This window comes from Arachis hypogaea, chromosome 15 (genome assembly GCF_003086295.3).
Source record: "Arachis hypogaea cultivar Tifrunner chromosome 15, arahy.Tifrunner.gnm2.J5K5, whole genome shotgun sequence".
Lineage (NCBI taxonomy): Eukaryota > Viridiplantae > Streptophyta > Magnoliopsida > Fabales > Fabaceae > Arachis > Arachis hypogaea.
The window spans coordinates 6,548,689-6,563,586 of NC_092050.1; the positions used below are offsets into that span (position 1 = coordinate 6,548,689).

Consider the following 14,898-nt stretch of genomic DNA (forward strand, 5'->3'; position numbering starts at 1 on the left):
GAATTAAATAACATCAATATTCAATAGTAGTGCTAGCAATACTGTACACTTTTCAAAGAATTTTGTGAAGCCAATCAATCAACGAAAGTATACACAGTTGAGGACAATAGATACTATATGTATACACTAATCGCTTCGCTTAATCAGGTCCTTTGAGCAGTTATATGAAGCAGATAATCTTATTACAGATAGTATTTACAATCTAGATAGTGGCCAATAAAAGTCGCTCTACCTTTTAAGCATATAGTCGTGTGTCGGTGTGTGTATTTATTTTAGGCAACTACTCCCATAAAGATGTCAAAAATATCTTCTCATGATGATCCTTGTTTAAAAAGTATAATTTATTTATTTAGTAACATTTTAAATAAAGGTAACACTTTTACTTCAAATAAAATTAAGTCCTACAATCTATCATTAAATTAAAATGATATATTTTCACATGATGATAATCATTAAATCTTCGTTGGAGTAGCTACCTTTATTTTATATGTGTTTCAGTGTTTGAGATATATATACTTATACACTATATTGAGAAAAATAGAAAATTCAAATGTGGTGGAATTAATTAATCACTTCGATTTTTTTATATAGCTGGACTGCATATACAATTGAATCTGATCCTGAATGGCGGAATTAAGTTGAATTTTAGGGAGATAAAAAATTAATTCACAATAAAAATAAAATTAAAATAAAAATTTTAAGTGAATTTAATTAAAATATTATATAATTAATTATTTAAAGATACTTTTATGTGAATAGTATTTGGTATTGAATCGTTCATTCCCTCTTCGTTTTTGCTGAATGCCGAATGGGTATAGTATATCAATTGGTGGAGATTTTGAAATTTTGATACTCTCCTAAACTGACCTTCAAAACCGGTCACTTCAAATAGCATTTTCTTTTTTCCTTTTTAAAAAAATGGTATGACATTCTTAGCATTTTCTCTAGGAAAAAAAAAAGAGAACATTGTTGATGATTTCATTATTGATCCATAAGCCATAAACTTAGTGCGCACTTTTTTTTCTTTTTTGGTTAACAGTGTGCATTTAAGTTGGAACAGTTTCAGCATGTATAATGTTAGGGACTTGGGACAACGAATACAGGCCCAAATTTAAATGGGATTAAACATTAAAATTGTGGGTCTTCTTGACCAAAAATGAATGTTGTGGGTCTTATGCATCTTTCCGAATCACTATCAAATATTTAAAACCCTTCAGCAGGCACCGCAAACGAACAACTTACAAAAACAAAAAAAGAAAATTATAAATTAACTAATTGTTTATATTAGTAAGTTAAAAGTAATAATTTATTATCTTACCTTTTTTTGTTTGTAGTGTAACTTCTGATTGCAGGAATAAACCTCCGTTTAAAAAAAATTGTAATTAGTTAGATAAATATTATTAACTATAGCTATTCATATAAAAAAACACATTAATAATAATAATATCAATATATATGAATACAATTGGAGAAAAAATAAAGTTGTATTTATATTTATAAATATAGATAAAAAATTTAAAAAGTAAAATATCAACTATTGTATAAAAAAATTATGAATTTAAATATGATTTTAACTATTTTCTAAATATGATACGCAATATTAGAATTCGAATCATTAATATAAATTAACATTCTTTATACTATTTTTTTTTATGAAATTAGATAATTTAATTTCTAAAATTATGAAATTAATACTATATTGATTATATAGCTGTTTTCTATGATAGTATAAATGTAGTTCTGAAATAGTTGATTCTTTTTATATTATTGCAGATTAAGTTTATAGATGATATACCAATTTTACATGAAACTAAAAAATTTATGGGATATTTTTTCGTTATAACGCTATTTTGAGCTCTTTTTTTTTATATATTATAATAAATAAATTATTTTAAAAAGAATTTCATGAAAATAATATTTATAACAAATGGCAACTGAGAAAAAATTAGTTACACCAACAATTAAGGATCCAAGTAGTAGAAGGAAATTAATAATTTGAATTGCGATCTTTTTGAATCAACTGTATTATTTGGGATAATAATTATTTAGAATAATACATGCAAAGCATGATACAAAGCTTTTTTTTTTTTTTTTTTTTCAAGTTAGTCATTGTGAATCTTTCGTGCTCTTCATAGGATCAAATTCGTCCATACCGAAAAATTGATTGTACATGGAACACCAGAGTTCCAATTTCGTATAGCAGTATACCTAATAATTTTCCTATAAAATAATGGATGCATGTACTGAAGCTGCTGAGAAGTAGGATAATCAAACTTCAAATTCTGACCTAAATTAAACTGATTATTTAATTTAATTTAAATAAAAAATTAATTAAAATTGCACTAATTTAAATTTGATTATATTTTATTTTTGGTAAATTGTATAGATTAAATTAAATTTTGAATTTATTTTTCAAAATCATTCCAATATAATTTAAACTACACAATATACTATAATATTATTATTTTATTATTATATTTAAAATTTTATTTGTAATACATTCAATTTGTTATAAATTTTAATGTTATTCATGTATTATTATTATTATTATTATTTAGTAAATATTTTATCAATTTAAAATGAGATTTATTTATTTATTTTAATTAATTTATAATTTTATTTTTATTATTATGTTATTTTTTTAATATTATTAAAATTTATTATGATATTATTAATTATTTAAAATTTAATAATAAAAAATTATTATATATATTTAATTTTTTAATTTACAAAATTACGAAATCAATCCAATTTAAGTAATTTGAAATTAAATCAGATTCTCTAAAAAAAATTCATCAAATTTAAAACTGCACTACAAATCAAATTAATATTTTAAATCGAATGAATTTTTTAATAAAATCAATTTAAATCGCATTGAAAACACGCGTGTTAGCGCATAAACTTGAAGCTAGCTAGTAATTGTGTTCACACGAGAAGGAGAAAAAGGCAAGTCATAGTGCTGTTTTTGGACTATATCTGTGGCAAAGTTTTCGTATCCACTTATATATTCCAATCATTAAAGATTTCAAGTTTCCACACACACTTTGTTATCTATTTCCTTTCGGATTTGCTTCTTCAGCACTGACTATTCTGATTGTGAAAGCTGAGAAGCCGGCCTTTTTATTTCTTTCAAATAATGGACCCCCAAATTCAATCACTTACCTTTGGTACTTGCCAATCATCATATTGCCTTTGAAAATTGAAACTAAGGCCAAGAATCAAAGGCTTTCTCGCTGTTCTCAGTTCTCACCCACCATTAGCACTCAAGATAGCTAGGCTTTATTTTTAATTAATGCAATCGATAAAAAAAGATATGTGCCAATACTTGAAGGAGACATTGGTATTACATATATCCGCTTCATTAATCACGAAATCTAACACAGTTAGCAGTTAGTTGAGCTTTTTAAACATTTAAAAGTATATAATTCCGAAACAATGATGAGTGTCTAATGTTTTATACTTTCGTTAGAGAAATTTATTCTTTATAGAAAATATTTTTTTTCAAAAGAATTCATCACTAAAAATTGTTTTCATGATATATCAATGATGGGATAAAGACATTTGAGTGTAGAGCGTAGTGAAAATAAACTACTAAAGAGTACTGCAGGGCTTGTCAATACTCTGTTTACATTTTATTTGTGAGTAGCCAAATAAGTCAGAAATGTTACACTTTGGGATGCAAATAACTAAATATGCATGCCTATTTTCATTTTCAGAATCTATTTTGGTGGTTGATTTTTAGTATATATATAGCAATAGCATGGTTGATTATGATCAGATTTATGACTCTATATATGATGGCTAACTCTTCCAATCCGCTTGGCATATGCAACAACCACAAAGAAATTGTGGATAGCCTCTTAGTCCTTAGTTAACACGAAGTTGCAAAATGGAATTGCAATACTTAATTCCAAAATTGCTCACGGAATCTGTTTGGTATGGATGGTCCCAGATTCATTATGATCAGCTACAGGTTTCAAATTATTCAGTTTGAAGGTACATCGTTGGGCTATTTATCTACCACAAACGTTGATACGCCATAATCGTATACAGCAAGTTGGTTAATTAAATAATTTGATGTTGCAGTTAGAGGTGGCAAACGGAAAAATCGTTCTGGTCCCGCCAAAAATCCGGTTCGTTTCGCTCCACCCAGTGAGACGGTTCTAAATTTTTCTTTCGCCAAATCTTTTTTTATAGATTATTGAATATTAAATAATATATATAATTTCACAATCATTTCAATAAATTTATAATTTTTAAAGATATAAATAAATTATAATTTTTAAATTCACAAACACTAAAGTCTTTATAATTATAAATATATAATAAACATAATTATAAACCAAATTTTTTAAAACAAAATAATAAAACTAACATTGTACAAAGCAAAACAAACATTATCCAAAATATATTATTAAACATCTTCAAGTTTATAATCAATCAAATATAAAATACAATCCAAAATATAACTTAAAACATCTTCAATTATCATTTTCATCCTCCTGTGGATTAATAACATCATAAGAAAAAAATGACCCTAACAAAAAAAAGGTCCAATGAAAAAATCCGCCTTGCCAAAGCACACCAAAACCTACGGATTAAACGGTACAGGTTAGACAGACTTTTCTCAATTCATCCTTTTTAGTGAATTACACATACGCTCTAACAGATTTCTATCAATTTACCACCTCTCATTACAGTGGAGATAGGGATAAGTAATTGATCAAATAATAATATTAAATGACTATTGACTACTATCCTTTGAATCTGAATCAATAATATAAGTGCTGAGTATATATGTAATGATGTATACATTTTTGTTTAACAAATATTCCTTTTAAAAAGTTTAGAATTTAATTGGTTAATATTCCTTGATGCTTTAGTAACAGTAACAACATTCTAGCATATGAAGTCAACACAAAAACTCGGTACTCATTATTTTGTTGACAGTTAAGTTTTATTTTGACCCATAACATAGTTTGAATATTATGAGGAGCTTAAGAATATTTTGTCCGACACAACACTTTCTTTACCTACCGAAAGTTTTAACTTTTTTTAACAAAAAAATTCCCTTCTTGACTCGTTAAACTGTCTTGTAGTTAGAAACTTAAATATATTAGAATACTAACATTTTTTTTGTCAAAGAATGAAAAAGAAAAGATTACTATATGAACTGGCATTATAATTCGGTTGTAATTAATTAATAATTTGGACAAAAACTATTTTTTTAACATTATATTTCGATTATCATAGAGTTATCAATTGGTTATAAAAGAATTATTTCAATTTTAGAATAAGATTTTTTTTTTATTTCCTTTAGCTTTATATTTAAAAAATACACTTATATTGACTTGAGTATCAAAATTGCATATACTAGACTCTATTTTCTTGCAAAGTTATACATAAAAAAGAAATAGCACACAAGAAACCTATCTATTATATACTATGTAACTAATTTCTTCAACAAAATCGAACAAAGTTCTTTTAGCATCAGAAAAAACAAGTATAGACAACAATAGACATTAAAATTCTATTCTCCATCTCTCTCTCTTTATTTATTTATATGTATATAATGTCTATACCTATCAATTCTTTTTATAATATTATTAGTTGAAGATGTGATCAATAAGATGGAATGTTAAAATGTGGGTGGGTGGATTTGTCACGAGCTCTTCTCTGCTTCTCTCTCTCACACGCAAGAAAAAGAAAGAATGTTTATTTACAATCTTTAATTTGATAAACAATTAATTAAACATATAGTATCTTATTAATGTTATTTGTATATAAATTATAGACAGCAAATCAAATTTGTTTGAGATAGCGCTATTAGTGTAAGATCTAGAATTAAACACTTATATTTTGGTGATAATTAGCAGATATGATTAGCTATAACCAATTTGTGTTGGTCGAGTGGTCAGTTTATTCGTCCGCTTAAGCAAGTGTCGGGGGTTCGAATCCCACTTTGTATATGCAGCAACCCATTGACCAGCAGCAGATCTTTAAATGGAGCTCCGATCTGCAACGGATTAGTCATTGGCCTGTCAGACTGGGGGATACCGTGGGCAACCAAAATATATATATATATATGATTAGCTATTAATATAAAACTCTATTACATACATTACTTAATAACATACAAAAATTGAATTATTGTAATAAGACCTAATAAATATTAAAATTACATATCTAAGAAAGATATATAGAAACAGTAAGTATTTAGTGATATATATAGTAGTATTTATTAAGATTTTATAAACTTTTGATGTTCCTAATCTTATTAAGTTGTCTACATATAGATAGTATATATGTGTAGTAGATACCATCTGGTCTTAAATCACAATCACTAAAAGATTTTCCAAGAACTAAGTATTGACGACTAACATGCAAATAAATAATATATTACTCATCTTATAGCCTATCAATATTTCTAAAAGAAATTTTTGTAATGCTGACGGTCGTTTGGTTTCTAGACTAAACCTTTGACCTAAAGTTGTCACTGCTTTAAGACTAAAATAAAGCGAATTGGATATTTAAATATGTAAGTTTTTATTTTTACGAGTTGAAATAGACTATAACCGTTCTTATTTTTGTTGTTTTGTTTTAATTTATATTTTTGGTAATATATATTTTTAAGAAAATATTGCCATTTTTTTTATAAATTCACGTAAACATATATATTGTTTTTACTTGAGATGATCTTTTGATGTATATCTCGTCCTATCAAAAAGTAGATTGTTTAATTTCATTTTTTTTTTTGCTGATAAAGTATACTCCGTAATTTAAAGGATATTGAGCGTGAAAAATAAAAAATATTTTAATGCTCAAGTCAATAAATAATTCAATAAAAAAAGTATTTTTTCAAGAGTACTTATAATGTATTTTTTGTAATTTGAGTTGTACTTTGTTGTATTATGACTTCTTCATTATATAGATCATAGTGTAATGATGTGATCGTTTTAAAATGTATTTGGTACTGAGATGTTTGCAGCCATTACAATTGGAGTATAAGTTCACTGACAATAAGACACAAAATATAGAAATACAAAAATTAATATTTTTATATTTTGTTTGGTAATAAATTAGAATAAATTATTAAAAAATTTAAAAAATATAATTATAAAAAATTAAACAAAAATAATAAAAAATAAATTATATTTCTTGTTAATATTTTTGTAAATTTTTTTAGTTAAAATAAACACAAAATATACTAATTTAATAATATTCTATAATACCTCTAAACAAACATGGCCTTAAGAATTTTATTGTTTGCTTGACAAGTTTTTCGGGTTATAGTTGGCATTTCTGAATTACATGGGACGGATCACATACAATGCAAAAATATTATGTATGAAGTGACATCACGTTATAAAAAACGGGAGTTAAATTATTACTTTTTAATTTTCTAATTACATGTATTTATATATCGAAGCAAACTCATCATGCAGATTGCAGGCACCAGAGTCAATCCAGGGAGCAAGGCTGATTAATGGCGCCTGTGACATTTGAGATACCTTTCGTACGTAATTATTTTTTGTAGTTGTTATTAATGGCGCCTGTGAATTGAAAGTTTATGGTTCTAAGCGTGATTAGTTTGTTTAAGCACGTGAACACTTGGATGATGACCATATTGTAATTTTAATCAATCAACGCTAAATATAGATATGCTTGCGAATTATATGCTAGGAGTGGGAATACAAACAAAAAGGTAAATAGACAGAAATTTTACTAAGATACATATAAATTGCAAATCATCCTTCATTTTCAACCGAGAAACTTGTTGTTTTGGAAACGTAGGAGTGTTATAAAAATGACATTGAGAATAAACATTTATCCATTTTTATTTAGAGTTTTATTACAATAATAGGGCGAGGAATGACAGGGGCCAGCAATTTTGGTATTTTGTAACCATCAATTGGCCATTAATAATGTTTTTAATGGTGTGAGATTACATCTAATGGGGAGAGATCACTCACTTTTATTTTGATGGTTAAGTGCTAGCCAGAAAACACAAAAATTCCTGGCCCTAGATTTTTCCATTAAAATAATAAAGGCTATTTGACCTTCCACCACATTCAGGATTCACATCCTTATCTCTATAAATAGATACCCTTCCCTCCTCCACTTGTTCAACAAGCACACAAATTCTCTCATATTTAACTTTATTTTCTGTGTTGTAGCACAAATACATGGCGAGCAAGATGAGCACAGGGTTGTTCTTCACGGTTCTGTTCCTCTGCTACACCCTCACCTACTCCTCACGCATGGAACCTGAGGCTACAGTAGTACCGCACCATCATCATGAGGTTTCATTTGTTGAAATCATTATTGAATTTATATATGCATTAATATTGGTGTTTAATGTCCATTTATATCATGTGTAGGATGATGTTGAGGTAGAAGAGGACAAGTGTGAAGGCCTTAGTGTTGGTGCAGAGGAATGCTTGATGAGAAGAACACTCACCGCACATCTCGACTATATCTATACTCAGAACCATCATAACCGCCCTTGAACTCTCATCTCACCTCTCCCTCTTTGTTGTTAGCTTCATGATTTGCTTAGCTTTCTTTCTTCTTTAATTTGGGATGAGATATCAGCATCTACTAGCCAGAGTTTGTTTTGATATATAATAGATTCCATTTCCGGCAATTCCACATCTATGGACCATGGTCTATCTTCAACAACAAACTAGCTTCCATAATCTAATGGTCCTTATTATTTATTAAATTGTTATTTTATTTTTCTGTCAACGTGATTTATTAAACTAACAACAATATGCTAATAAGCCAAACTAAACTAACTAGCTAGTTAGAGCTAGTAAGTTACTTGAATATGTTATTTTTGTGAACAAATTAAAAATTCTATTATTATACATAAGAGGACATTTGAAATAAATTGATACTGCTCGGAATGTATTTAATTTTTATGAGTGACAAAGAGGAAGTACGTGAGCTTTGACTTGCAGAAGTAACCATAACTTTAGATTTAATGTAAGCTATTACTGTCCTCTGCGCTGCTTCCAGTATTCAATGTAACTTGATCAGTATGTAGTTGCGGGGTTTTGATAAATTGGTTGACAGTTGAGCTTCAACTTACCATTACTTCAGCTGTCATTTAAAACTTTCTATTTGACTTCCCTTCATAGAGAAGCATAAAACCTCAAAAGAAATTAATGACACTAACTGCATACTAGATTACTAATAGTATTGGCGATGTAGAAAATAACAATAATAATAAAAAAGAAAACATTTCACATGGCATGGCTCTATAAATTGGTGCGTACCCCTATGAAGTATATATTCTGGCTAGTGGCTACCCCTATGAAGTAGCAGTAAGGCATTTTTTAAAAACAGGCGAAAATTTTTGGAGTTGCATTTTGTTGTTATTATGTGCCCAAGCGGCCAAGCCCATGAAGCTGATCCATGCATTGCATATTATTATTCCTTCGTTTCTGCGAATGGTCATTTGGAGTTATCATTGCATAATTCCTGAGCTAGATTGTAGCCACTAGCCGCTCGCAGGCATCAAATTATACGCTAGTATGTTAAAGTCTTTCTTCTACCCTACCAATACCAGCTACCATCCCCTATGTTTGAATTCTCTTTTTTATTTGACATAAAAAAAATTTTACTACATCTTTTATTAAATTATAAAATTACTATTAAGATGTGATAATAAATTTTAATGAAATTCATATTTTTTATTTTTCAATAATATTAAATATTTAACATAAGTTTGATAAAATAAAGTTGCTCTGTAATAAAATAAAGTTAAATAGTCCCGTACGGATATAGATCCTAGTGATAGTGTAATTTGGTGTGATCACATGAAATAGATTGATAGATTTTGATTAAAGATTCTATTCAACCGGCCCAACATATCTTAATGGGCCATTTTTTTGTACATGGAGGCATAGCTGCCTTGGAGTGATTGACAGGTGATGTCTGGAGCATGGGAAGTGTTTCAACTTTCAAGTATTTTAGGAATGATGATATTTCATTAATTTTAGTTATTAATCTCAATTATAAAAAATATATATAGTTGAGATTAATAGCTCACCAATACTTGAAATTTTTCCAATACTATGCACATGCTCAATTTGCAGTTTGCACTTTACTTTCGAATTCTTAACTGGCCAATTGTCCATCGGTTGGAATGAAACTTATGCAATAAATAGGGCACCCAATCAATAGAAATGATGGGATCAACATTATATACAGTAATACTTATTATTTTTTACAAGAACATTCCAAGTGAGGAATAGATCTGAAAATGATTACACCTCAGACCAATGAATTTCAAGTTTTCTACAAGTTCGTACCTTGAAGTGGATGTTCTCATGAACGCAGGAAGGAAGATTCATGTATATTTTCACAATATAATTCCTTTAATACATATTCATTTACACAACTTATCCATGTACGGTATACTATAAGGGAGCTACTCAAATGAAGATGCAAAAAACATCTTTTTATGAAGATGCTTTGTATAAAAGTGTGATTTATTGATTTGGCCACACTTCAAATAAAAACAACACTTTTATAACATATCAAAATCTAACCCTACACTCCATCATCTAAGGGTCAAAAAGAAAAATCATCACATGAAGACAATTATAATATCTTCATGGGAGTACCCACCATACTATAAACTATAAAGATAGTAAACTATGATAAAAGTTTTGCTAGTTCAAGACTTGAATCACGTATGAGCAGGTATCAAAGGCCAAGTGCCACCGGTTGTATTATGTGGAGGCACAACGAGAGACATGTTGTCACAATAACGGAGGATTTGGATGCAGCATATCTTACAATCTCAAGCATTGCCTCGCGAACAACATCAACACATGTTCTGATGGATTCAACAAATGTCTGTAACAGAAACTCCATCACCGATCTAACAGTCTCAAATGTCACCGTCCCGGTGACATCAAGAACAAGCTTCCTATTGCTTGGAACTGCCAAAGTGGATGAGACCCTGCTGATCCAGCTACTCTCATTCTCATTCTCATCATCAGACTCACTTCCCGGTTTGGATTCATCAACAAATGATGTCTCTACATCTAATGCCTCAATTCTTGAAGGAGTATCTTCTCCGAAACTGGGATTTGGGTTTCTCAACACCTGGTGCGTTGTTTTGATCAGAGTCTCCATGGCATTATTACAAACAGTCACCAGCATGTTCTTCATTTTAGTCTCATGGTTTGGGTTGGTTAACCCAGAGAAAAAATCATCATAGGTGTTGATATGCATGGTCTTGTCAAGATAAACAGCAACAGCTGTGCTCACAAAAATCTGAACGCAATTTCCAATGAGTTCCGCACACTTATCACCACAAACCACATCCACCCAATTCGGAACTTGGACACCATTGGAGGATGATCTATCAGCACCTGAGACACCATTTTCATTCCTCGAATTCAACCCTGCACCGCCTGAATAGAAACCAAGTACGAGGTTCCTAGCAAAGCTTCCAACAACTACAGAGGCAAAACCCGACCCAGCTGGCGTTAACATTTTGTCAAGCACCCGGTCCGTAAGAAGCGATGCGGAACCGGTTTGGTCGGCGTTGGAGGGGTTTACGGTTCCATAGCCTCGCAAAACTCCCTCAGTGACAGAGCGCGTGACGGTGGCGAGAGAATCAGCAAAGTGCTGAGAGCGTGCTATTTTGGAAATCTGCTTCAAGCTGTTGGGAAGTTGGTCGGAATCGGTTTGCAAGAAGTCCTTGAGGTCTCCAGAGACGATCCCAACGGTTTCTGCGGATTCGGAAACGGCTTCCGCAACAGAAATCAGCGTGCCAAAAAGCTTATAGACTTTCATCCTCTTACGCGCTACGATAGGCGCGTTATAAAGCCTGTAAGCGCCATAACTGGCGAAGCTGACTGCACCCAGGATAAAAACCCACTTCTTTCTCTTACGGGCATAATCAAAACCCTTCTCCAACACTTGCAGCTCCATTAACCCCCAAATTACCGATAACACCTTCCAGCTCAATATCTATATGGAAAGAAGGGATAGAAGTTAGAGGGATAAGATTATGAGGTTAAGAAACTCCCATTCCGTTTCCTATTGCAGCTACAATTTTGTTTTTTTTCTTTCGTGGAAGCGATAACCCTATCCGTCCTTTTCATTTCTGCTGCGCCAACCCCACTGCAAATACTATCGCTTCAGCCTTACACCAACCATTAGAATACATTTTTTTTTTTCTTCTTGAGCTACATGTTTTATGGGCTTGGGCTTAGTCTCTGTACTTTGTAGATGCGTGAACACTTTACACACTCGTTCTGTTCGTTCATCTGTTTTATATGAGCCCATGGTTGTTAAAGGACGACTAGATCTACATAGATTAGTATTTGGTTTTATTGTATTTATTTAATGGGAGATGCTCCCGTAAAGACACGTAAAACGTCTTTTTGTAAAGACGTTTACGTGTACGTATCACATTATTATTGGACGTATTAATGAACTAGTTATTTTTAAATTTCTTAACAAATTTAAATAAATTTGATTTTTTATTACAATAATAATAAATTTAATTTTTTTAGGAATTTAATTATATTTTTAAATTTTTAGGGATTTAAATGTCCGCAAAACAAAAAGTTAGGGATATATTTATCTTTTTATAAAAAATTTTAAAGATATTCAGTTTAGATTATGTAATTCGATCGGATTAAATCAGGTCTAATAATTGTAATGCGGACCATTGGATTTATTATTATTACTATAATAAATCAATTTTGTTCTAGTTTATTAAAAAATAAATTATTAACCGATTTAATAAAGATGTCCAATAATAAAATGACACGTATAAACGTCTTTAAAAAAAGACATTTTAAGTGTATTTATTAAAGTGATCTCCTTATTTAATTTATTTAATTTGTAATTTATTTAAATATTTGATAATTTATTTGATTATTAATTATATGAAAAAAATTAAATAAGAAATTAAAAATTGACCATTTATTTTATAATTTTTTTAACAAGAAAATTGACATTACGGTTGTTTTTATCAAAAAAATAATCTGATAATAATCGTGCGGAAAACAACATATTGAGGTGTTAACATTACTATCGAAAATATCTGTCGGTAACCAAATAATTTTTCTAGTAGATAATTCGTCGCAGACGGTAAATATTTACTGACAAAATTTATATTAACTAATTCCTTTCAAAGGTAAATAATTATCATTAGATTTTATTCGTTTTTTTAATAAAAAATCCAACGATAATCAACATTTTTCTAATAATGTCGACTATCAAATGTTGTAGGTTCTCAAGCTAAAAATAATATTAATAGAAAAATTAAAGAAAAGAAAAAAAAAGAAGTATTAAAAAATAAATAAATATATTAATTTTATAGAATTCTGAAATAAAATGTTAAAATAAAAGTAAAAAGAAAAAAAATTGAAATAAAAGTATAAAAAAAAAGGTTTTTCTATGTGAATATTTGTCAAACAATTTCAATTTTTTCACTTATCTTAAAACTCTTTATTTATAAAGAATTATAACCATTAAAAAATTACAGTAGAAATTATTTTTTTGGGTTAAGTACGATTTTGGTCCTTAAGGTAAGGATTGAAAATTTTTTCCGTTCCCAATCATTTTTTACTTACAAAATCGTCCCAAAATTTTAACTTAATTTTAAAATCGTCTTTTTTACCAAAATTTTATTTTTTATTACTAAATTATCCTTGATTAAAAAATATAAAATAAAAAGAAAGAAAGAAAGAAAACGGGTTAAATGGAGGAAGGGACCACCAGGGGAGAAGAAAGGGGAAGGGATCACGAAGGGGAAAGGGCCGGGAGGGGGGAGGAGGAGCCGCCGTCGTCCTGGACTCGTTGTCACCGTTGAGCCGCGTTGTCGTACTGGGCTTGTCGTCGCCGTTGAGCCACCGTCGCTAACCGCAAAGAGAGAGAGCGATGCGCGAGCTGAAGGGATTCGTGTCCTCCACTGCCGCCGGTGCTTCTAGTCCTCGCCGCCGCTTCTGGTTCTCGCCGCCCTCGTCACTGCTTCCCGAGTCCTCGCCGATGTTCGACGACCCTCACCGCCCACCACTGTTCCGCTGGTCCTCCCCACTCGCCCTGCTGAATTATGGCTTGATCTATAATTTCGTAGCTGCTGTGGTTGAACTAGTAAATTTAAATCCTATCCTTCTTCTTCTTTTTCTGTGTGAAATTTGTTGTGGAATTTTCTGTGTAATTTTCTCGTTATTTGTTGCTTGGTGATTCTGATTTGGCCTAAAATATAAGATGGAGTTTGTCTACTGATGATATAGATTTTGGATATGTTGATGTTGTTGCAATGTCATGCTCTGTTGATTGGGTGAATCTCTGTTTTTGGTTTGGCTTGAATCTTGAATATGGAAATCACTAAACAGGAATGAAGAAGATGAAGGATGAAGAAGATGAAGAAGCAGAAAGGAGATGACGAAATTGTGATAGGGGGTGAGCGTATAATTGTTCGAAAGACCATTTTAAAATTAAGTTAAACTTTAGGATTGATTTTGTATGCAAAAAAAAGTTGATGACAAAAAAATTTTCAGCTCCTACTTAGGGACCAAAATCATACTTAATCCTTATTTTTTTCTAATAATTAAATAAAACTACTTATAACTTTAAAGTACATAAGTTGTATTTCTGTATGAGTGTATAATTGGTATTTTTATTAAGTATATTTTGTTGATAAGTCTTTATGATTTTTTCGACTATTACATTTTAAATAGCAAACTAAGTTGCTATTCATTAGCGCATCACCAACTTTATATACATGTCATATAAAATATTTAGTTTCAATGTAATACTTTTTTTTCTTTAGAATTTTTTACATAAATAGAAAAAAGGTAAAATAAATTGAAAAGAGTAGTGTTAGGGAGCCAATGGCCTAAGTGTACAATGTGTACA

The 14,898-nt window shown here is 29.9% G+C and overlaps 1 protein-coding gene, 1 long non-coding RNA gene and 1 other non-coding gene across 3 annotated transcripts; 2 read left to right on the forward strand and 1 right to left on the reverse strand.

Annotated features, from left to right (window-relative positions):
• The first annotated feature begins 8,065 nt into the window (after nt 1-8,065).
• Nucleotides 8,066-8,647, forward strand: LOC112748203 (uncharacterized). The gene is made up of 2 exons (XR_011872770.1): nt 8,066-8,303; nt 8,382-8,647. It is a non-coding gene; the product is annotated as an uncharacterized protein (transcript).
• A 1,800-nt stretch (nt 8,648-10,447) lies between these two features.
• Nucleotides 10,448-12,477, reverse strand: LOC112748204 (protein PHLOEM PROTEIN 2-LIKE A10). The gene is given in 2 exon segments (XM_029293212.2): nt 10,448-10,735; nt 10,738-12,477. Coding segments are annotated over 2 exon segments (1,254 nt in total). The 5' UTR covers nt 11,956-12,477; the 3' UTR covers nt 10,448-10,699.
• A 1,254-nt stretch (nt 12,478-13,731) lies between these two features.
• LOC140179063 (uncharacterized) lies at nt 13,732-14,620 on the forward strand. The gene is made up of 2 exons (XR_011872771.1): nt 13,732-14,130; nt 14,376-14,620. It is a non-coding gene; the product is annotated as an uncharacterized lncRNA (long non-coding RNA).
• Nucleotides 14,621-14,898: the final 278 nt, after the last annotated feature.